Source organism: Pyrus communis, chromosome 5, assembly GCF_041283825.1.
Source record: "Pyrus communis isolate YQ-2024b chromosome 5, ASM4128382v1, whole genome shotgun sequence".
NCBI lineage: Eukaryota > Viridiplantae > Streptophyta > Magnoliopsida > Rosales > Rosaceae > Pyrus > Pyrus communis.
The window spans coordinates 2,135,770-2,160,013 of NC_142569.1; the positions used below are offsets into that span (position 1 = coordinate 2,135,770).

Below are 24,244 nucleotides of genomic sequence, written 5' to 3' on the forward strand. Positions count from 1 at the left end.
TCAAGAAATAAAAAAAGTGAGATGGGTTAAGGACAATATTTAAGTAAACTATTAATTAACTAATTTATTTATTTGTAAAAAAGTTTGGTGAGAATTACATCTTATATCACACAATTTTTTGTGAAAAAAAAAATTTGAAATTTTTAGCTTTAAGAAATATTTTGCGCTAGAGTTAAGGAAAATATTGCAAAACCTTTGGATATGATCCTACTTATTAGGTCCCGAAACTATTTTTTATTGATTCTTGAAGTGAGAAAATAGAAAAATATCTTTAAATTTAGGTTTTAAATTATTGATTACAAGTGTTTAAAAATGAATTATAATATATTTTGCACGGAAAAAATATATTTTGAAAAACATGAATATGATAGTTTGTTGTTATGGTAAGAGAAATAAAAGAAACATTAACAAAATAAAAAATAAAAAAAGTGAAAAAAAATTTGAAAAATGAGGGATCGGTATGAAGATAGCGACTTTTTCCTGAACCAGTCGCTATCTTTTTAGCGAGTATCCTGAAGAAGAATAGCTAGCAAAGTACCGATCGTATCATTTTTTTTTCCCATTGAATAGCTATAGTAGAGTAAAATAGTAATCACAATGTAAAGTATCAACCCAACAACAAAAAGTGTTGACACATAGAGTCCTATTCATGGACCTAAATAAAAAATTAACTAAAAATTGGACTAATCTAATTGTTAGGCCATAAAATTGGGAAATGGGTGATTTCCCGATCTCTTCCACCAAATGCACCAAATCACCTAATTCGGACCCTTAAAATTTAGTCAAACGGCTAAAGTTATTATAACTTTTAAAGGGTCCCCCTGTTTGTAGTCGTTGATCAAATTTCAAGGACCTGGATTGATTGATTAAGTGGATTTGGTAGAAGGGATCCAGAGAGGATCTCTTTCCATAAAATTGGACCTATTTCAAGTTAGTTTATTTACACATAACAGATTTGTAAGGAAAAATTTATTTTAAACCACATATTAATGTAACTCTTTTTGTCAACTATAAGAGGGTGAAAAAACATTTTTGTCTTCTATCACAAAATAAAATTATGGACAATAAAGAAATTTGCACAAACTAAATTTTACAATTGTTTTTAAAAGCATCATCTACATGTAATCCTAACAAATCACCTACAAGAATTCCGGATTTTTACGGGTGTATTGTTTTATGAAACTTCGAATTTCTATGGCACTTATTTTCAAAACTTCAAGTTCGAGTTTAAGTACGAACCCTAGGTTCATGATACCTGCAAACAAACACAATATACATATGTAGTGAACGGGAATAGCTTCGAAGCCTATGTGTGAAAAGAATGAGTGACGACCCAAAATACAGGGATGTCATGGCTTGTAGGCCCAAAAGAGTGGTTGTTGGTACGCATCATCTGATAATAACATGTTTCTAAATGCTCAAGGTAATCATTATCTTGAATTGGTCAAAGCTTCAAAAGACTCCAAAACAAAACTGTCGAACACTCTAATGTTTTAGCACATTCAATCACATATATTAAACATTAGCCTATTCTATCAACTATATTTTTCTCTCAAGTGAGGCATATATATATATATATATATATATATATATATATATATATATATATATATATATATATTATACGACCCTTTAACCAAATATATCTTGGGATACTAAACCTAGTTAGAAACTATTTTTTATTTTTTTTTAGTTTTACATATATTAAAATAAACGGTTAAATGGGTACCTGTTTATAACCGCAGGTAATACCCATAACTGCCCATTTAAATTTCACAGGTAAACGGTTATACCCATGACCGTTTATTTATCTACACGGTTACTCATAACCGTAACCCTCAAATTTAAATGGGCGGATAATCGTGGTTACCCATAACAAATGGGTATTTGCCCATCTCTAGTTCGGACGGATCAGTGTTCTAAAAATCAATACATGCAGCTGTTAGGCGTTAGGCAGCCCATTGCCGTTGCAGTCATTGGACGAATAAAAAAACTCGTTCAGCAACAACTATTGGGGATCTAGGTGGGCCAACGGCATTCGGCGAACCACAACCTAGCCAATCTTTTTTATAAGTCCCTCCTCGATGTCTGACTAATGTCTAACGTTTTTAGAACATTTTTTCAGCTATGTGACAAAAATCTCAATCACATTGACTTAGAGAAGGGGATGGGAAGTACTAAATTTATTAGATGAGTTTTAAAAACCCTAAAGCTTACCAAGTCTAGCATTCGACCTATCATTTTTAAATTTAGGGTTTTTATCACAAATGATCTCTGAAATTGACCCATCCCATCAAGATGATCCCTGAAATTGAAAATCGGTCAATGTAGTCCTTGAAAATGGGTGTCGCAAATCAATGTAGTCATTCCGTTACAATTTCGTTAAAAATTCTGTTATGTGCTGATATGTCACATAAGTACGTCCCACAAACATAATTAAATATTACAATGGAATTAAAAATATTTAAATAATAAGAAATAAATTTTTATGTCAAAATTAAAATTAAAATTGAAAAATAAAAAAAAATCTCCCGTCGTCTTTTTCGAGTAGGCTTGGCTCCCTGCCCACTGCATTTTTGGCACTCGACCCATTCAAACATAATCGGCGCCACCTGACCACCCAATCGAATTACCACGATAAAAACCCAGTTGAACCAAACCATCTTCTCCATTTCCGACTCCAGCGTCGTTGACACCCACATTCTCCCCACTGTCTCCTTCGATCTACTGCCACACCCAAGGTCTAGATTGACGGCCCCACACCAATCTTTCTGACGAGTAGCAGCAGATTTCCCCCCAACTGATCCCTTCCACCAAGTCCACCCATTCAGGCCATTGAAATTTGATCTAACGGCTACAAACAGGGATCCCTTGAAAAGTTATAATAACTTTAGCCGTTGGATCAAATTTCAATGGCGCGGATGGATGAACTTGGTGGAAGGGATCCATAGAGGATCATTTTCTGAGTATGGGATCATATAATGTATTAAAACAAAGAGTATGGGATCATATAATGTATTAAAACAAATTAAAGTATAAATTAGAAGGAAAGTTAGATGCAAAAACGTTCAAGATGAAGAGACTTTTTAGTGTATTTAGAATACGGGCACATGCGTCATATGTTATTATATTTATCTTCCACTTGTATAAATAACGTACCACTTTGTGTTCCAAACGCATTAAAACAATCTATATTCAAAATGAACGGTTGGAGTGGACACGTAGGTTAATTAACACCCAATGAAATATTTATCATATGATTGGACTTGATTGTGATGATGGCACAAGAGATATTTTATATTAGGGTAAATATCAGTTTACTACCCTCATGTTTTGTGGTCTTCAACATTTAGTACATCAAGTTTTTATCGTCCCAGAGTCATACCTAAAGTGTAAATTTTGGGACAGTCATACATCCGTTAGTCAAACTGTTAAGTCTTCCGTTAACTGATGATGTGGCGCCCACATGGACAATGACTGAGCGCCACATGTCATTAAGGGTTCCACATGGATATTAAAAAAAAAAATTAAAAATTACAAAATTACAAAAAAAAAAAAAAAATCGTTCTTCTCCTTCAAACATCTTCTTCTTCTCCCTCACTTCTTTAACCCTCATCTCTCTCCTCTTATGCACACCCTCTCTGCCATAGGAGATGAGCAAATCCGTACCCACCTTCTCCCTTGCACATTTTCCCTCCTTTCTTTCTTCTGCAACCTACATCTCTTCCCTTATTTCTCTCTTCTGCACTCGCACCACCCTTCATTCTCTCCTCTGCAACTCATAACCACGCTCCATTCTCTCATTTGCAACCTGTACCCACCCTCCCAGCTGTGAGGCCTCAGCAACCTCGTCCACGCACAAGGTTCAACCTTTATCCACTTCCCCGTTGCTGGGCAGCCACTTCGATACCTATAAAAAATGCGTGATTGAATTAGTTTTAAACGGCGAAATCCTCATGGCGGCTGGACTCGAAGAGACGCTAGTTGCGATAGCCGTTGACTTCAGAAGCAAGATCAACACCAGCACGATCGAGCTCTTACGCTCTCGCCTAGAATCTCCTCGGCGAGGGATGTGTACTGCGACGACGAGGGCTTAACGACGGCCGACGAAGGCTTCGAGCTGGAGAATTGGGTCTGGTATTTGTGGATGGGGACAAAAAGGTCGATATTGGGCTTCTGGTTGGATCCAAATACCCGAGACCTGACCTAGCATTTGTGAAATCCTCGGCAGTTCCCTGCGTGGAGGTTTGATTAGGTTGGTGAGGTAGTGGTGCAGTGTGCTCTTGGAGAATGACGGGATGAATCTAGGAAACCCTAAGAAGCGATAGATGCCATTGCGGAGGTTGACGACGATGAATCGGTGACGGGAAGGTTGAATTGAAAGGTGGGGTTACAAAACTGGAAGTGATTTGGGAAAAAAAAATTGGGGATTGGGAAAAGGGCATGTGAAGAAACCTTGGAGGTGGTTTGCCGGAGAGAGAGAGAGAGTGAAAGCTCGCAAGTACGGATTTGCATATATGGGTGGACGGTCGGGGGTTGAGGAATAACATTTTTTTTTTTTTTTTTTTGTAATTTTGTAAATTTTTTTAAATATCCAAGTGGGACCTTTATTGACATGTGGCGTACAGTCAATGTCCACGTGAGCGCCACGTCATCAATTAACGGAAGACTTAACAAGTTAACTAACGGATGTATGAGATTGTTCCAAAATTTACACTTTAGGTATAACTCTGGGATGAAAAAAACTTGATGTACTAAATGTTGAAAACCACAAAACATGAGGGTAGTAAATTGATATTTACCCTTTATATTAATAATACGATACTTTTTTTTTATTGTGATAAGGACATTTTAAAGTAATATAATATAAGTTGACAATATTCTGTTCATATGGAATACAATGCAAGAGTGCAGCCAAAAATTTGCATAGGAGTAGGATGATATTTCTTGTATCATATCAAAAGATGTAAAGTGGTTTCAAATTCAATGGGTCGCAGTTTGGGGGCGGCTAAAGTGAGGTTCGGTTAATGTTTGCTTAGTAGGTTGGAGCCGTTGGGCTAATCTCTGTGGGCGGTCTAAGAATTAGCATTAAAATGTTCTTTCCAAACCTACCCCTATGCTAGAACCCACTCTAGGTTTGTCTTGGTTAGTTATGTCCTCGATCCACTGGACATATTATATGGTACTAAAAATACATATAAATATTATAATATGTTATGACTAGTAATCACGTGAATATGTGATTACAACATTGAATAATTACTCAAATAACATATATACTCAAAATTATTAAATAATGAAGAAATTTGAAGTAATTTTTCAAGATTTACTTGCACTTTTAATAAGAATTGATTTAAAAAACATTTTTTTCCAAATTTTTTTTCAATAATCATTGTAAAAACATTTAAGCAACCATTTTAGACGTTTTGTTGTTTGACTTTGAAGGCATATTCTATTGGAGTTTGTTTTTTCTTTCAATTTTTGTAAATCAAGATGTAGTGGAATTAATATCAGATAACTCATTCCAATAGAAGTAGACAACGTGTGGGGCGTATTTGCATGAAATATTAACATTCGGGGGAGGTGCTTATGTTAGAAGTTTTTGTCATCATTGATAATAAAAAATAAAATAAAAAATCACATGGATTTGGTTTCTTGGTGTATTTTTGTGTTTGGTAGTACTTAATTATTAATTAATTGATATAATAACAAAATATTATGGATTGGGGAGGTTGGACTTGGTGTGGTTTGGAAGCTGGAAGTCTGTTGGTGCAGCTGCTTAATTACGTATTAGTTTAATTTACCGCAATTAGTTTAGTTTCCCGCAACTAATAACGTGAAGGCATGGCTGGTGGATGGCTCCAAGAAAACGAACTAGTCAAAATATATAGGTTTTGGGAATCCTGGTCCTGCTTTCGACGTGGGTTTTTGTCCCACACGTGCCGCGCTCCCATGCAATGCGAGATGCATGGTTTGAAACTTTCCAACAGGATCATTTCTTTTGACGAGGATAATAAGAATCTGTAAATCGTATTAATTCATCATATATTATGTGGTTAGTTTTTATCATGTACTGTTTGTATTTAATTTTAAAGAAAAATATTTTAAATAATTTATGACCATACAATGTACGATGAATGAATATGATTTACGGATTCCCAGAATCCTCACAAAGAAAATCCGGATTTTGAAACTTGGATCTGGATGACATCAATGGTGATCATTTGTAGGAAAAGGTCACCTTCACGTGTACGTCTGTGTGTGTGTTTGTTGTTCCTATATCCTATTTATATCACGCAATTGGAATCAGTTTGGCATGATCATTCGTGTGTGGAAATTTGCTCAAAAGTTGCAAACCAACGTGTTGTCTGACATCCCTCAAAAAAAAAAAAAAAAAAAAAAAAAAAAACATGTTGTATGACATCGATGATTATTTAGTTTAATGACATTTCGTTTGGTTACTATAATTGAATATTCTAATATAAAACTCATAAAATTTAAAGTATTTTGAAAATAGGCACTTTTCGTTTTATTTGAGAGGATTATAAAAAAATTAAATGATAATGAAACTTATCATTTCGAGAATTGTTATTGGTACTTCAAAAATCTCATTTTACATTCCAAACTTTCTATATTTGAAAAGAAAAATACACTTATGAGGAGTGTAGAATAAGATTTTTGAAGTGCCAATAACATTTTCCATTCTTTTAATTATATTATTTTGGGAGAGACTAGAACGTATAAATTTATTTAATATGTATATATCTTCTAATCTTTATGTTGGACGCAACATTTTGAATTTTTCCCCAACAATCTTTCAAGTTATCAGTTCGAATTTAGTTAATCATCATTTGGTTTTAATTTGTTTGAGCTCAAATCTTAGGAACAAATTTGGTGAATAGGAAAAAAAAAACAACATTAATTGCATAAACGAAGTTAAATATGCATTACAAGGCCGCTTCTCTTCTTCTTTGTGTGTGTGTGTGTGTTTAGTATCCTAGGTCTCTCCTCTCTGAGAAAAAAACTTGCGTCATATCGAGTGACATCCTAGGTCTCTCCTCTTTGAAAGAAAAACTTGCATCATATCGAGTGACTAGTTAGTGAAGTTGACTATTAATATTGAAAAGAATATCAATAATCAATTATTGATTATTGATTATCGACGTGTTGTTCATACTGATACTATAGTATTGATAGGTGTCGATATTATATATCGTTTTGTTATGTTTGTAGGTGTAAGTCCATATAACAAGTATAATCTTATTGATTAGTTGATTAAGTGGTCGGACCCAAGTTATTTTTCCTCCCCACACATAAAATTAAGGATAGTGCTATTTATACATTCATTTTTACTTTTCACATATCCTTGTTATTGATATTCTTCAAGTTATTTGATCTGACGCACGGGCGGAGCCACATTAAGGGCTACCTTGGGCTGTAGCCCAAGTAGCTTTCGGTAGAAAATAAAATTTTACATGTAATTTTTACTGTTTTTCGAATGTAGCCCACCATATATTTAGTTATTGATTCGAATTCTCTCGGTTTAATTATATAATACAGTTTACAAACCATCTTCTGATGGCTTTCTAATTTAAGTTTACAACTGTATTGAAATATGTAAATCTACACTGAACCCAAATCTAGTCTTATAGCCATATAGAGCTGCTACAAGCCTGCAAGAGGATGCAAACCTAGAAGGGCACCATGTAGAGCAAACCTTTTCCATATGGGCCTATCCAAAACTAGAACGAATCCATCTACCAAACAAAGTAAAAGAAGGGAACCAGAAATTTTTGGACATTTTGCACAAAAAAAGAAACTTCCGTACACAAGACCCGCATATACTCTGAGCCTCTACACCCAATTTTCTGAATCAATTTACGGCTACTTCTACTTTGTACAACCTCTTTTCCTTCCCCTCGCCGGAGTTACATTTTGTTGACTACTTCTACGTCCAACTTTTCTTGGGTGACCGGAGGCTTTCTTTGTCACAGCGAAGGATTCAACCGAAGGAGAAGAATCAGCATTAGCATGACTGGCGTTCTTACTTCTGTTTGATGCCTTAGCAGCCACGTTTCCCGCATTGCTAGCCTTTCCTCTAAACTTCCGGTTGCCAGGGCGAGCACTCCGGGGTTTAACCGGTGTATTACACTCTAGTGCATTTGAGGAGAGGTTGGCAGAGGTAGCCTTGCTGCTAAAGTCCTTAAAATGCTGCCGCATTGTTTTTGTGGTGATGTCTCTGAGAAGCAAAGCGGATTTGTATTCACGAGTGTTCTTCGAGTAAAACACCAAGGCATTGTTTGCCAGCAGCAAAAGATCTCGAAAGAGTTCCTTAACTGACATGACAGAGCGATTGAAAATCCTCGATCTTATTGTGTCGAAATCCATGTGCCTACGGATCAATTTCTTATATCTTCGTCTCTTCTGTCACGAAATAGAGTGGCTTGTTAGAGCTGTATACATTATGCCGAAGGCTTGTTTCATGCATTATATAATTTATTCTACATTATGCCGAAGCCCTTGCTGAATCCGCAGATTCAAGTAATGGATATCTTTGAAAAGTGATCGACACGTATCCCTTTTCTCGAATACACATCTATGACTATTTAAATAGATCAAAGAATTAAAGAACATAAATAAACAGCAGTGTGAAGAAGTAGAAAAGAGGCGTACAAAAATTATTTTCTTATCTCTAAATCATAAACAAGCATGTAAAGTATGCATACCTGGCTATCAAGTCGATGACGAAAGACAGAGGCACTTTTATGCTCCGAAATTGAATTGAAAACATCCTGCAACTCGTCAATCCCATCCTTGGTCGAACCTCTATTGCAATCGCCTGCGCCTGACGATCCAAATTCCTCGTGACATTCGCTGGTTGAATTTTCTTTACACCGCAAGGTAGTTACAGCATCAGCAGAATCCAAAAAGCCGCTCTCTCCAATGCTGCCTTCCTTGACATCCCTACTACAATTCTTCCTCTTTCGTTTACCGCGTCTCTTTCGTAGAGTCCCTCCTAGTCCTACATACAAAGTCCCTACCAACTTCTGGATGCCTGAGATTTTCTCAATTTCGGAAGAGTGCGAAGCTTCTGTTTTAGTCTCCGTTTCTTCGGCTGACACTGCCACCAGTATGTGGCATTCGGGCGAGCTGCTTGCCAATGCTTCACATGTAAAACTGCCGGCTGATGGCTCGTCCTTAAATGCCTCTTTAACAGATGGGTAAAGTCCCTTTGATTTTCGATAAGCGGCAGGTGATTCTGTCTGGCTGGAGTCGTAATTGTTGTAACCATCTTCTTCTTTCTCCGCCTTGAGAGATTTAAGCTTCGATTCCAATGACCTGTAATGCGGAGTGATAAAATCTTAACGCAAATGCAAGGAGACAGACCGGAGAAATGTAGAGCAAATTTTCTATTCATGGTCTTGATGATTAGAATATGAAAACATTAAATTGAGATCATTTTTGGAACATAAACATGTCAAAAAAGAAAGGGCTAACCCTATCGAGTCTTCGGATTGTTTCAGCGCTTGTCTCAACTCTTCCATTCGTTTCTTCCGCAAATCTTCAAACCAAGCCCTAAGGAGAAGATATTAAGCATAATAATATGATCATGTATAATCATATTAATCCACATATATACTTATATCTAATAAGTTTATACTTAGAAATTCACGGGTCAAAATCAAATAAAATAGAAATTCACGGGTCAAAATCATAAGTGCTTTTTTGGTTCAGAACTTACTTAGAACCCGAGAATCGCTTTCGCAAGTCATGATATTTGGCTTTACAAACCTGGTGATAAGAAATACAGATGATATTAATTGGACGAGCACATAAATCTCTCCATTTTGCACTCTAATGAAAGTACCTGCATCCATTTTTCACCCTCAAGCAGAATATAAGTACAGCTTATCATGTTTAGCATTAGAAATCGATAATGTCTACATTATACACAATGCAGCATTTATCGAATACATTTTTCTTTTTTCAAAAAGTACATTTTGTTGAGCACTATAGAGATAGAAATATTAGAACTCAGAATATATTTCAATATTAGATTTAGGTTTTATGGTGCACATTTTATTTAAATACAATGATAGTTACAAATCTGATGAGTATATAGTATATACAAAACTCTAAAAAATTGATATGAGTTAGCTCAGTTGACAAAAACAACGTATATACCATTTGCACTCAAGTTCAAATCCGCTCTCATTAATTAGTTTAAAATATTACCCACACAACAAATGAAAAGGCAGCATAAAGTAAAACCAGAAAAGTGAAAACTATCCACAGGAGAAAAAATGAAAATTGAACGCAAAAGCAAAAACATAACAAGATGCATAAAGAATCGGACAATGGAATCGAAGATGAAGACCAATAATTCAATCCAACATAGCAACAGGAAATCAAAATACAATACAATAGAACATGTTAAAAAATGTTACTGCGTAAAAATGTAGTTAAAAATAACAGTAAACAATCAAATTCAAGAAGAAAAAAGACGGGAAAACCTCAGGCGTGAAAGTGTAGGGACAAACGGTTCTGGCTTGGAGCTCCTCCGCGACCTGGTTCCAGTTACGAGTCCCGTATCTTAGAATGGCCCCAGCCAACAGGAGCTCAACCCATGTCCCCCACCTGCTTCCTCCTATTACCTCCGCCGCCATCTTCACCCTCCACGTGTACGCCCCTGATAATACCCCCACCGCCGCCGCCGCCGCCTTCCCTTTTCTTATTATAGGTACGCCACCACCGGTTCACATTATCCTCACCGCCGCTCCTCCGATTATGAATTTCCAAAAAAGAAGAAAGAAACCCTATTGAATGGTCCGTACAAGAATTAAATGGCCACCTTTTGGGTATTTGGAAAACCGGTACTTGGAGATGTTTGGTTGGCTTGAAATTTCGGATGGATGAGAGAGAGAGAGAGAGAGAGAGAGAGAGAGAGAGAGAGAGAGAGAGAGAGGTGGTTTTGGAAGGTTTAGCTGGTATTGAAGGTGGTTTTTTTACTTTTTGTTTTAGGTTTTTCAATTATAGTAGGGTTGAGAAAAGGCGTTGACAGATTCTATTTTCTATTGAGGGTTGACGAGAAAAAGCCCTAAAAAAACTAAACACAAGGTACCATAAATGGGAAAAGGATCCTCTCCGGATCCCCATATCTTAGTCGTTTATCGTATATAGTTTGGTCAGTTTTCGTTAGATATTATTTGTATTTAATTTTGAATAAAAAAATAAAATAATTTTTTACCTCACAAAACACCATGAATGACTAAGATATGAATATCCCTAAGATCCCCACAAAGTGAATCCGAATGGGATCCAATCCCCCATAAATGGACTCTACGAAAGATCACTACCAAAAATGGGAACAAATAAAATGAACAATGGAATTAGAATATTATTTTATTTTAATATAATTACACTAAATTTATTTAAAATACGGAGGGAAAGTTCAAACCTTAATTGGAGAAACTCCAACCATCCTAGCTAAATGTAAATTATCTAAGGTATAATATTATTCGTCATTATTGTTAATTTTGTTTTTGTACCACCAGCAATATGCTTTAGTAATAATATTCATCTTTTTCTTTTCTTTTCTTTTTTGTCAAATGATAGATATTGTTAGATTAACTAACTTTAAATAAAGCTTTTTTATATTTTATTTTCTTTTTTTTTTTTAAATCAATTCCTTCTACATATTTACCTTGAATTTGATATCTTCAAGCAACTATTTGTTTTGTAGTTAAACACTAAAACACTATCAAATGGGAGACCCCATTAGATTTCTCTCTAGTTGAGGTAGATCATAGATGTTGATGGTTTACAGCCAAACATTTTCTCTGAGGACGTGTAATTCAATCCAAAAAAACAACAAAAAATCTTTTTCTTTGAATAATGCTTGGTAGATCAAAATGAGAAGTCAAATTTGATACCTATATAAAAGTGTAGCTTGATGCTTTTCACTTCTTAACAATATTCAAGTTGGTACTGAACTCTTACTTAAATGTGCGCGACTAGAAATTTTAGAATTCATAAGACGGTTCAACCCGTGGCTAATATCCACCAAAGCCACATTACGTGGCTACTGAATAAAAAGGCCCGTTTGGTAATTTGTGGCCAACGAATTCGTGGCTCATGCTGTGATGAGAACCATATATCAGCCCTTAGGTCATGAGCTTGGTATGAATGAAATTATCTACTCCTCTCTCTCTCTCTCTCTCTCTCTCTCTCTCTCTCTCTTCCTTCTTTTAACGGATCTGAATCGAGGTCCTTTTGGAGAAGCTCATCAGGATTAAGTAGCGATCTCATTGCGTTTAAAAGGGGAATGGCAAAGACAACTTTGATCGACCTACCGAACGAGGTCACGTTTGAAATTCTTCTGAGGTTACCCCAGAAGCACTTTTTCGCTTTGCATGTGTCTCCAAAACCTCACAAACCCCACCCCCCCCACCTCCCCTTCCCCCCGGCTTTCTGCGCTGCGGATGCCACGTTTACTTGATTCTGCTGCCAACTGTGGTGCTGCTGATGAACTTGATCAAGTACCTCAACTTGCTCAATCTTGCAGGGATTACAAAATAAGGGTCTCACAGTTATAGGAGGACGATACTGGCAAGTATGATTTGAAAGAAACTAAGCATGCTCTTTCCCTCACAAGATCGTTCAATGGTTACAAATGATGTTTGTTTTGTTTTCTGCATCTTGTTTTGCTTTAAAGAGAGTCATGTATACGGCGATCCATGCTTGATGCTTAATCCTCTGAGGGGAGAAGTTCTAAGGATTCCTAGCAGTACCACCGACGATGAACGCTCCAACAGACCACTCTTGGAAATTTGGAACGGTACGGTATAGGATTGGATAATATTTCTAACACCAACAAGATTGTTCATGTTTCGCACGCCAACAGCATTACGTATGACAGTATTGGCCCCAGTTTATGTATTGGGCACAAGCTCGCGGCGAGAAATTGACTCAGTTCCTCCTTGCGAGTTAAACAACAATAAGGCATCTGCGTATGGAGATATGCATCGACTTGTTTTTGAAAATAAAGAATTTCTTTGACTCCCTCAATTCTCGCCGTCGGAGTTGCTTACAGTGTGCTTAACTTGAGGGTATCCTTGGCCATTGTGGATATTTCATACACTTGTGTTGATTATGGATGTTCAAAAATAAGAGAGAGTGGATGTCACATTACAAAATAGATACCCTCGCGGTTGAAAATCGAACTCTGCTCTGGTACCATTTGATAGAGACTTGTGGTGTATGGGAACATGTCATACTCTTCAAATTAAACATTATTGGTAAAATAATAGAAAATATTGGTCAGAAAAAAGAAAATGTTGGCGTATGCTACTTTTTGGATCGAAGACATGATTCCATGGAAGCTATGAATCTTCCACTTTATCCTCAGTGTACTTCTACATGAAACTTTGTTATTGTTTTATCCAAAGATTAACTGTTCAACAGGTAACCGACTGCCAACCCACTTTCGCAGAATTCAGTTGAAATTAAATATCATTTTCTTTCCAATCTTCATGAAATTATTTCTTTCTTACCTTGCCAAAACACTCAAGTCTGAGACCAATAAATTGTTGGCTCTACGTTTTCTTTCGTTTTACCATTCATATTCCGATGATCGAGTACAAAGAAGAGGCTTTGCTTGTTGTGTTTTGTTTTCTGCAACTTGTTTCTCTTTAAGCGCGAATGGCAAAGCGGAGGACCATTTTTCTTGCTCAATCCTCAGAGGGGAGAAGTAATAAAGCTCCCGATTAGTGACGGAAAAGTTGCAAACCATATCGGAGAGAAAATAATTGCGGAATGGTACGGTGTTGGATTTGACAATCTAACCAACACTGCCAAGATTGTTCGTGTTCTAAAAAAAAGGAACACAAATCCAGCACACGATGGTGGCACAAGTTTATGCATTAGGAGCTACCTTATGGCGAGAAATAGATTCGGTTCCTCCTTACGACTTAAGCGGAAATAAAACATCTGCGACATGCATTGGTTTGTATACAAGGACGGAAATGGGGAACATGATAACCACCTCATCTCTTTTGATCTCAACAAAGAAGAATTCTTCTGGACTCCTCATCCCAACATCCAGTTTTTGCACCACCATAGCCTCGTTCATTTGCTTAATCTGAGAGGATGTTTGGCCGTCGTGGATCTTTCTTCAAACGATTGCAGTGATCTATGGGTGTTGAAAAATAAGAGAGACTGGGTGCTCGATTACAAAATGGATGCCCACAAGTTTGTAGAAGAACAATCGAGAGTTTTTGTGCATGGGAGCAACAAGGAAGTGATCGTTGGACAACAACTGGCGGATTTTCAACAAGGAAGTGATTGTTGGCGGATTTTCAAGCCTACATGTGGACAACAACGGGATGACATAGAGCGCGTGTGGCCGTTGAGCTTCACACGTGGATAACCTTGCTCTGATACCATGATGAAATTGGGGTTTCACCATAAAACTAATTGGTTATATGGGGAGTAACCCAAGATCATATAAGCACATAGCAAACTTTGTCCCTTACCAATGTGGGACAACTCTCAACAAGTTGTGTATCTTCCAACTTTACCGCCGGGTTTCTTCAACCCGAGAATCTTCAGTTTCACAGGAAGCCTGATTTCTCTGAAAAATTATGGCAATTTTGTCGAAGGCGAAACAAAAGGGATATGGGAAAATATTTTCGTCCAAGAACCAAGAACAGGTACATGGCATTTTGATTAGTGTGGAGGAATATAGTTTACTTGACATGTGAACGTAAAATTGAAATTGGGTTTCTTTTCCTCCCACGAAATGTGGAATCATGAATCGAAAAGGTGTGCGAAAGTATGAACAAACGAATGTATTTATATCATTGACGAATAGAAATTTCAGAGCACATGTATCATCGTTAAGGTACAAACAGCAATCTCCCCCACATCGGAGCATTGAAACCAGAAGATTTTCAAGCAATGCCAAAGACTATCGAACTGGAGGGATGCCAACCGGTGAGCGTACAAGCTCTAAGAGAAAGATATTTACTTCAAGCTTTTCCTCACAAAACTCTTGAACTTTTGCATTCCGTTATTGACAAAAGCCGAAGGGGACTCCTCAAACAAAATTGTAACAGGAGAAACTGCGACTTGGCATGAATGTTAATGTAGAGCGGTGTTGTATGTGCGGCCCCCTGTTACGGGATGCAAGCCAAGCCATCCTTTGGCACTTTTGGGCGAGACGGAATCTGTTATGACTGTTGAATAATTAGATTCAATTCCTGAGCACATCTTGCCAGCACACCACCCCTCCTGCATCCAAAACAAAGGGATGAATCCCCCCGAGTGAACACAGCTTATCTTCGAAGAGAGAAATTTTGTCGCATTCTCATTGCATGTGCAAAGGACATCTTTTATTTTCCAAAAGATTTTTGTATTCACAGGTTATGTCAATGGATTTTGTATCTAACCTGACAAAGACCGGAAGAATTTTCTGGATCTTTTGCAGATGGATGGAGCATTGCTTGCAGCATTCCAGCCTGAAAACGCAAATTTCAAATTGAAATCCATTCACCATGTACGAGAAAAGAGTCTAGCAAACTTCTTAAACAGACAATACCTTTGCTCTGCCTGAAGGTTGACACCGACAGGTCGAGGTCCTGAAACAGTTGAGTGTATGACTGGGCCAAAGACTGCCACTAGCTTCAATAGCATCTCCAACGAAATATTTGCATGCCTGTACATTTGAACCATAATAAATTTTTTGTAAAAACATAATCAACTCCCACACATGGCACGGGGATTTGGGATTAAGGGCCTTTACCCCCATAATATATGCACATTTAAATTAAGGTGCATAATTATAGTAGTAATTCACGTCTCAGAAACAGTTCCACGAAAATTCCAAGTATTTGACCATCCACTGCTAAGACAATGAGTTTGTTCACAACCTTATTCATTACACAATTACCTTTCTGTCTTGCTATCGAGTAAGCCCAGAAGCACAGGAAGCAAACAAGAAAACAGATCTAATGTGAGACAATCCATTTTCTCCAGAAGAACAGTAACAACATCCGCTTGTACCTGCGTCATAATCAGATTAAATTTAGAAAACCCAAATTTACAGAGAGAACAGCAGTGGTTACTTGTTAGAACCACTAGACTTTGGAAACAATATATACAAAACATGAACTCATCTAAAAAATACCCACAGAATGATCTGGCAGCTTCCTGATAGCACCGATAGCACCTTTAATATCATTCCGTTCCCAAAAATGCCGCACCACCTACAGTTGCACAAAATTGCATGTCATGACTTCCATAAAGGAAGCAATGCTTGAAAGAAATGTTCAAGAGGCAATTCACATATGGCTTGTACATAAAAGGAAGAAATTATAATACAGTATTGTAGCACTGTAATTTATTTTTCAGCCTACTATCAGTAGACTGATTTTTAATCATCACATTGAGTGCAGCAACTCTAGTGTTATAAATTGTGTATTAACATAGAATCCTAGGTTGGAGCAAATTTGAGAACAAAATATCAGACCTCAAACACTGTTTATGCCACAAAGTTATCTACATTAGGTTGCAGTCACTAAAGAAACTAATGTTCAGAAGAACCACACAACAGATCATGTGTCATTGGTTCATGCGAAAAACATTCACAGAAAGATAGTGTACCTGCAGTTTTGTCAGGCGGGAATGAAGGGTACTGAGAAATACGTCGTGAGTTTGCATCAAATCCTCGGGTGGACCCTCATTGTTCGTACAGATCATATGCCTCCCAGAAATTTGAGGTCCTTCTCTCTGCTTATGAAACTAGTAAAGATTAACTTCCAGTTTGAAAGAATAAGCAATATGTACTGAGGCTGTGGACAATTTTTTTAGGTTCTCACTTATTTCGCATGTCAAATAAACCCCTTGCTCTAAGGGCCTAAGCTAATACAGATGGTCACTTTCTATATATACTTTAATATCACATGATTAAACTACTAACTTCATGAATTCCTTATGTTCTAAAAAGTAAAAAGGTCTTGGTTTTCAGTCTGAAGCTTGAATTACGTAGCTTCTTCTACCTTAACTGAAAACTGAAATTTCAATCCACTACCTTTGGCTGTTTTAAGTCAAGAAAAACATCCTCTTGGGGCAGAAATATTTACCAGCATGGTGGATGCTCTGTCCCTTTCAGGTATCACAGGTCTAGAGATGTTAGCTTCAACTTCAGGTATCACAGGACTACAGATGCTTGCTTCAACTTCGGGTATCACAGGACTAGCTACGCAAGTTGTTTGATCTTTAGGTATCACAGGAGTAGATATGCAAGTTGTTTGATCTTTAGGTATCACAGGAGTAGATATGCAAGTTGTTTGATCTTCGGGTATCACAGGACTCAATATGCTAGTTGCTTGATCTTCATTACCATCAAATCTCTCTCTCCTTTCAAACTGCTCAACCAGGGTGCGAATCCTTCCTGAAACAACGGCAACTGCCAAATGCGGAATCTTAAGAAACCAAGTTCCATTCAATACAATGTTAGAACCACAAATAAGGTAAGCAATGACAAACCTCCATTCACAAATTTAACAGAGTTCGTGTCCTTGCTGCAATTGTGGGATCCATTTCCTGACATTAAAGAAAATCAGTAAGCTCCAGCTGGAAGGGATAATGGAAAGGTTCACATTCAAGACAAATCAAGGATAATATAGGTCAATGATAAAAGGAAAAGTAATAAGCAAGAACCGATTAAATAAAATACAATTTTGACTTCAGAGCGCTACATTAGAACAAAAACTTACTGGCTTCAAGATTGGAGGGATTATTTGGTGAAAATACTTTTTCAAATTTCTCTTCTACACTCTTGATCTCAGAATGCTTTTCCTCACTGGACTCTCTACCCCTACCTTCTGATACACCTTTGGTTTGAGAGTTAAGGTCCACTGCATTATCTAACGGCAGCTTCTCGAAGTCAATTTTGCTATTTGATGGCCTTCTTGCATGAGCAGGTTTGAGCAACATACCACGCCTGGTCCTCGAAAGTGCAACACCATCCCCTCCAGGGTTAGCTGTATCTTTTTCATCAGGACTGCTCCGCGGTACAATACTTGGCACAGCCAGTGATTTATTGACTACTTGTTCGTTAGATTTTGGAGGCAATCGTACTGAAGGATTCTGCTTCGCAGCACTGTTTGCCTTTGAATCCGAAGAGGGTACACCCTTTGGAGAATCCATTCTCCGCGAGGCAACTGGCTTTCCTCCACTACCTTTACAAAGATTATAAAACATAAAATAAGAGTAACTATAGGACAAACAGAAGTCATAAGGAACATAAACGCTGAACAAAAGTTACATATCTAGCAAATATATATGTTTCTAGAGTCTGGTGGGAGAACCTAGATTCCCTCATTGGTTCATGCCCCACAACAGTGCAATATCATGAGTGCAGGGCCAAAATGGTTTTGGCAAAGTTAATGCTCAACTAAATATCACAAACTACTCATCTCCAGTCTCGATGTGGCTTAAGCAATACCAGGCCAATGTTCAATGGTATTAATAGTAATTAAAAAAAAAAATCAATTTTATTTTATTTTATTTTATCAAGGTAACAACAATGTGAATAAATTCATTTACACAACTTTATCAAAAGTAGAAGCCATATGACAAGCATTGGGAACAAAAAGAATTCTAAAGTAATGATGGAAGGAGAACCCCAAACTTAAATAAAACGATAACAAAACAGGAAAAGAAGAAAGCTTACAATCCACATATATGTTTTTTATTTCCTTTGTGTCATAATCAGGCGACATACACCGCAAGCCCGGATTTCTTATACCACTCTCTACCTTCCCCACAATTTCCGGGAGTTTAACGGAAGGTTTCTCATCTGCAGAGTCATCATGCCCAGGTGTTGAATCAGCTGCATATGGCTTAGTAAGCTGAGACAGAAAGAGCAGAGTAGCATTATAACGACTCACAGGTCTCAGTCTCAAAAACAACAATTGGAGTTTCAAAAGAACATAAAAAGGAGTAACCAGGAAAAAGATTTAAGTCAAGTGAATACCGATATATCCGCAACCCAAACTCCAACAGAATTTCGATAGTATGAGCAGCCCAACAGTTTCCCATCATGAATGCATAAGTCACTAAGTCTGTTCCATCCCATATCAACAGAATCATGACATATTACAGGTTCCCATGAATAAACCTGCAAATAGAGATCTTAAGTTTATGATTCATTTCAGATACAATCCCGCAGAGCACTGAGACGAAACAATTCCAAACCTTCAAACTGTCATCCAATCCTGAGAATAGGGTCCTCCCATCAGGATGAAAAGCAATTGCACGTACTCCTGTAGGCTGGAAATAGGAAAAGATATGTCAGAGGAGCAGGATGAAAATCGCATTATGAGAAGAAAGGTTTAGAGAAGCATAAATTGAGTCATTTCCCTATATGAGAGAGAAAGGGAAAAGTTAGCAAAGGAGAAAGGGGCAACATAGCAGGCTTCACCTGCAAGATAAACAGATATATTGTTTCAACATATTTAGTTCTCCTTAAATGTTTTGCTTTTCTAGCAGCCACATTCCAGGTTTTATTTAGAATTGCATACCTTTCAGACCTAAACTTAAAAGGAGAACAAAACTGAGAAAAATAATAAAAACATTCAATAATCACCATAAAGTATCAGTTCCAGCACACAAACTCAATACCTCAGGTCTCGATGATCCAATCAATTCAAAAGTTTCCAAATCCCAAAATTTTACAGTTCTGTCTGATGAACCTGAAATATATTTGAAAGATTAAAACGATTTACTAGCTACTACATAAACATGATGTTGGGAATGCTGAAATTAAGAGTGGAGGATAAAATATTGAGGGTCAAACTGAATGCTTAGAAGCTTACAAATCATTAATAAAGCTTGCATAGGTTATAGAATGTGTTAAGCATACTTGAAGCTTACAAGTGACAAGTTCTAACTGACTTAACTAAAGAAAGAACCAGTTAACAAGAATGGCTATAGGTTGCTTGAACAAGTTGTAAGATTTCATTAAATTTCTTAGCAAGATGCATGAAAGGCTAGTATGAGTTGCTTGAACAAGTTGGACAAATGCTACATTATTTATAAATCCAGAAATTCATCAAATACATGCAAAGCCAAATTATATCTAAGACCTTACCTGTGGCCAAAAGAAACTCGAGGGGATGAAAATCTAAGGATCGAATATGTCCTTCATGGAATTTAAAATCATGCAAGAGCTTCCCAGCAGTTAGATCCCATATCTACATAATATACCAGTTATGGTCAAGGAAAAGAAAGCTTGCTGAAAGCGCACTGGTAGTGTGATTATTTATTAGTTTGTTACCTTTACAGCATTGTCAAACCCACCAGAAACTACCCAGCGACCATCGGGAGTGAATTTAATAGTACTAATGCCCTGAGTATGACCCTTGTACGTGTGGATGCATCCCTTCTTTCTAATATCCCATATCTTTAGATTCGTGTCCATGGAACCAGAAGCAAAGAACTCACCAAATGGATGAAATTCAACAGCAGTACAGCTGGATCTGTGTCCAGTTAGTGTGCGAACCACTACACTTCAATAACAATAACAAACACATTAGGAGTTTACTGAAAAAGTTACTTAAAATAAACTGTACTAGTCTACAGCCGCCAATGAACAACAGATAAAGCCTTGGACACAAGACTCGTAAGTCCTCAAATCAGATCAAGTCTATCGATGAGGTGACATGATCCCTCAAATAATATCACATTTCTCCATGCATCATTTTATTGCCTCACGGAATCAGAACATGTAACCAGGTCTTTAAATAAGGGTAAGTTTGGCTAGCAACGATAAATAATACAGTAGCCAAATTTTAAAAAAATAATGATCAAGTAGCCAACTTACTCTTTGTTTCCTCAAGATCCCATATTTTTGTCACACCAGACGAAGCTCCAGCAAGCACCAAAACTTCTCCCGAATTAAAAGCCACGGATTCAACTGGACTTGTATGACCTGCAAACCTCTGCATATTTACCCCAAAAAGAAAAAATTCAGGCAGCTGTATATATGTCAAAAGAAGAATAGCACCCCAAGCCATGGTTTCCAACAACCAAAGCAAATGAGATGACAATTCTTTAAGAAGAAATTGAAAATGCATACAACCAAACAAGGAATTTGCGGTTATATAATATGCACTTATGGTATAGAAAATTTACATTTTAAAACAATACGAATCAAATGAATAACCAAATACAAGATCAGCGTCAAATTCAAGTTTACGACTTTTCCCTAATTATGCTACTTCATAACAAGGAAGAATTCAAACAACTTAAAGGGCCTACAAGCTAATTCTAGATATCAGTTTAATAAATAACCCTTTGTGTAATCACTGAATTATAACATGTAATGTACTTGATTTTCAAAATAAGAGACAATTCCACAATTCGGAAACAATTAGAAACTTTCCATATCGTGATTGAAACTGCAACATCGAATATCAAATTTCCAAAAATAAAGGGCAGTACCATCAAAGCAGTGGCTTTGCCAATTGTCCAGAGATTGACAATGTGATCATCACCACCAGTAACAAAAAGCCGACGCGCCCTTTTCCCAATACTTAGACAATTAATACTGTCTGAATGCGCCACAAATTCCTCTATATTCCATTAAGTCAAGAAAACATTTCCCTTGACAAACATAATCACACAAATACCAAACACACGCGCAACGATTTACCAAATAAATCTGCTACATTTGTTCTTAAGCTCCCTTCAATCTCTCACTTGAAAGTACGTAAACTAAACAGCTAGACTAGGTTAAATGAAAATCTTAAGTTAAACATTAACCCAAGTAGAGTATTTTGACTGAAATTTTACCCCATTTGACAGAACTTAAAAATCTTAACAAATTTTGTTACTTTCCTAATTTTCTCAGCTACCAAACAGAGCATGATTTCCTCGATTTCCAAAACAGAGATTCCAAAAAATGGCAAATCTCTCTACTTTCAATTTAAGCTCATTGAACAGTAAAATCACATCAAGATTTCGAAAAAGCAGAGCTCAATTCTAGCTAAATTCCAGCTAATAATCTCAAGAAAAATCGAAACTTCACACAAAAGGATACGCAGCTTGTAAGCACGCTTGGCCATTTCTGCACCAGTCGGAGCCAAATCAACGTCGGAAACCCGAAACGAAGAAGACGAACTTGGGATCGGTAATAACAACTTCAGCTTGACCAGAAGAAGCAGAAGTGCTTTGAGCAGAAGCAGCTTTTCTAACCCTTCGATTTTTCAGCTAGAATGGAAATCCCACGAGAAAGATAGGAATCGGAGAATCGGATTCCGATCCAGCAGCAACTCTGTGCTCTGAGCAGAAGCAGCTTTTCTTTCTTCTACTTCTCTTCCGCTTCTTTACGTAATGACCGAAAGCCCCTCGCTTTTAACCGCGGGGACAAGGAAATTACCTGGAAGCCCCCTGGTCGGTTATTTTGTGACGTAGCTTTGTCTCCGGGTCCGTATTTCTACGTGTTCAAATTTAGTGGTTGGGATTTTATAATTTTTTTTGTTGCTTTCAAAACCCAAAAAAAATAAAAATAGAGAATTAAATTTTTATTGTGCCCACCACGTTGGGTTGGGGGATGGTTGGTATGAAAATTTTATATTTTGAATGGTTATTCCTTTTTAGTGTGAATACGTATCGGATTTTAGTGTTTGGAGTTTAGGAATCAAAAATTTTGGACTTTTAATTTGTGTAAAAAAGAGATCGGAGTTTCCTACTTGACAACTAGTTAGATTCCTAAAAAACCAATTTCTTTAGTTTTTTTAGAGGGTCATTGTATTGAAAAGAAATTATTCAATCGAGACATGTTATTTATATTTTTTTTGTGTCAATCTTCGTTAATCCAATTCTATAATAGTTGTATTTTATAGATTTAGTTCACTAAAAACTCAAAAAAGGTATCTGGTTCGCTTTTTGAGATTTTGGTCAGCGGTTTATATTGATGAGATTTTCAGAATTATTTATTTTGCATTGTCTCTGAAAAAACTCAAAAAGTTAGGTATACAAGAAGTAGCTAGTATTTCAGTTTCACATTCTATTTCAAATGTTGAAATACGTCGTGTATTTGGATCTCTTGTTGCGTAATGTTTGATAAATTATTTGCTAAGTAAATTTGGAATCAAGGTTGTTAATGGCATGAGATTTAAAAATTCTAACTATTCACAAGGCAGTGCATGCGAGTTTAATAATTTGATATTAAAGATATGAAACTGATGTTTTAATTTTCACTCATTTCAGTTCAACTACCATGGATTGGACCCCAATGTGATGAGAAAAGCTTTGGTTTTAGCATGATTGTCACAAAAAATTTTGAAGTCATTTAGAAGGAACCAACCACCCACAAAAACTAACCAATTCCTTAAATTATTACTCACATTTTTTGCAGCAAAAGGAATATTATTTATTGTATATACCAACTGCGGTTTCAGAAGCTTTTGATTGGGATGTTAATTATTAACTCCTTAGATTAGTTTGGTCATAGAACCAAATTTGGTCCTTCATGAAGTTGTTCTCTTGAGTCAAGAAGTGAGAAAGGTCAGTTCTTTATCTTTCTTTCTTTTTTTTTGGTAAAATTTCAAGAAATACTATTCTTATTTTGGGTCTAGTAATTTCTTACGCAACATGCTAACCTGACATGAAAATAACAGCTTTCAGGTTAACCCATTGATGAATCAGGTTGTTATTGGGTCACCCGTTAGAAACCTATTAATGAGTTGGGTCGTAAGGATCACCAGTTAAGAACTTGTTAAGATAACGAATATGACACATAAACGACACGAACGCGGCCCATTTGCTAGGTCTAGATATTAGGCATGACAATTTATTGCATGATTAGTCAACCTGACACGAAAATAACAAATTTTAGGTCAACTCGCTAACGAATCGAGTCGTTATCGCGTTATCTGTTAAGAACTCATTAACATAATGGATTTGATATGAAATAATTTGTTAAAATAATGAGTATGACACCAAAACAATACAAACACAACCCCATTTGCCAGGTCTACCTTATTTGCACCAGTTTCTTATCAAAGAAAGATTTGAAGTGAATTCTTTTAGACTGAATTATACAACTAAATAATCACCTCATGTTTCGATTTGTGTCGTAAATGTAAAGAACCAAGTATTTTCCAAACTAAAACAAAGAGTGGAGAGCAGCATATGTTGAATTCAAGGAGTGGTTCAACGTGTGAAGCACAGTCCC

General features: G+C 36.7%; 2 protein-coding genes across 5 annotated transcripts; both read right to left on the bottom strand.

The window, feature by feature from the left end:
* Positions 1-7,776: 7,776 nt before the first annotated feature.
* BRD4 (bromodomain 4) lies at positions 7,777-10,827 on the bottom strand. The gene is made up of 5 exons (XM_068460930.2): positions 10,515-10,827; positions 9,743-9,792; positions 9,499-9,576; positions 8,727-9,339; positions 7,777-8,424 (listed from the first exon to the last, which is right to left on the bottom strand). The coding sequence occupies exons 1-5, from the start codon at positions 10,665-10,667 to the stop codon at positions 7,891-7,893; spliced, it is 1,428 nt and encodes a 475-aa protein (XP_068317031.2). The 5' UTR covers positions 10,668-10,827; the 3' UTR covers positions 7,777-7,890.
* Positions 10,828-14,836: 4,009 nt separating this feature from the next.
* Positions 14,837-22,505, bottom strand: DWA3 (Transducin/WD40 repeat-like superfamily protein). 4 transcript variants are annotated; one of them, XM_068464583.2, is made up of 18 exons: positions 22,106-22,505; positions 21,508-21,638; positions 20,888-21,005; positions 20,342-20,568; positions 20,156-20,258; positions 19,687-19,757; positions 19,261-19,335; positions 19,040-19,183; positions 18,737-18,914; positions 17,778-18,242; positions 17,548-17,604; positions 17,142-17,467; positions 16,663-16,788; positions 16,191-16,265; positions 15,950-16,062; positions 15,599-15,715; positions 15,450-15,518; positions 14,837-15,291 (listed from the first exon to the last, which is right to left on the bottom strand). In XM_068464583.2, the coding sequence occupies exons 1-18, from the start codon at positions 22,128-22,130 to the stop codon at positions 15,231-15,233; spliced, it is 2,481 nt and encodes an 826-aa protein (XP_068320684.2). In that variant the 5' UTR covers positions 22,131-22,505; the 3' UTR covers positions 14,837-15,230. The 4 variants fall into 4 exon arrangements, with proteins under 4 accessions (XP_068320684.2, XP_068320685.2, XP_088549845.1 ...); XM_068464584.2 differs by having other exon boundaries at positions 17,142-17,452; positions 22,106-22,393; XM_088693719.1 differs by having other exon boundaries at positions 17,142-17,452; positions 20,342-20,573; positions 22,106-22,393.
* Positions 22,506-24,244: the final 1,739 nt, after the last annotated feature.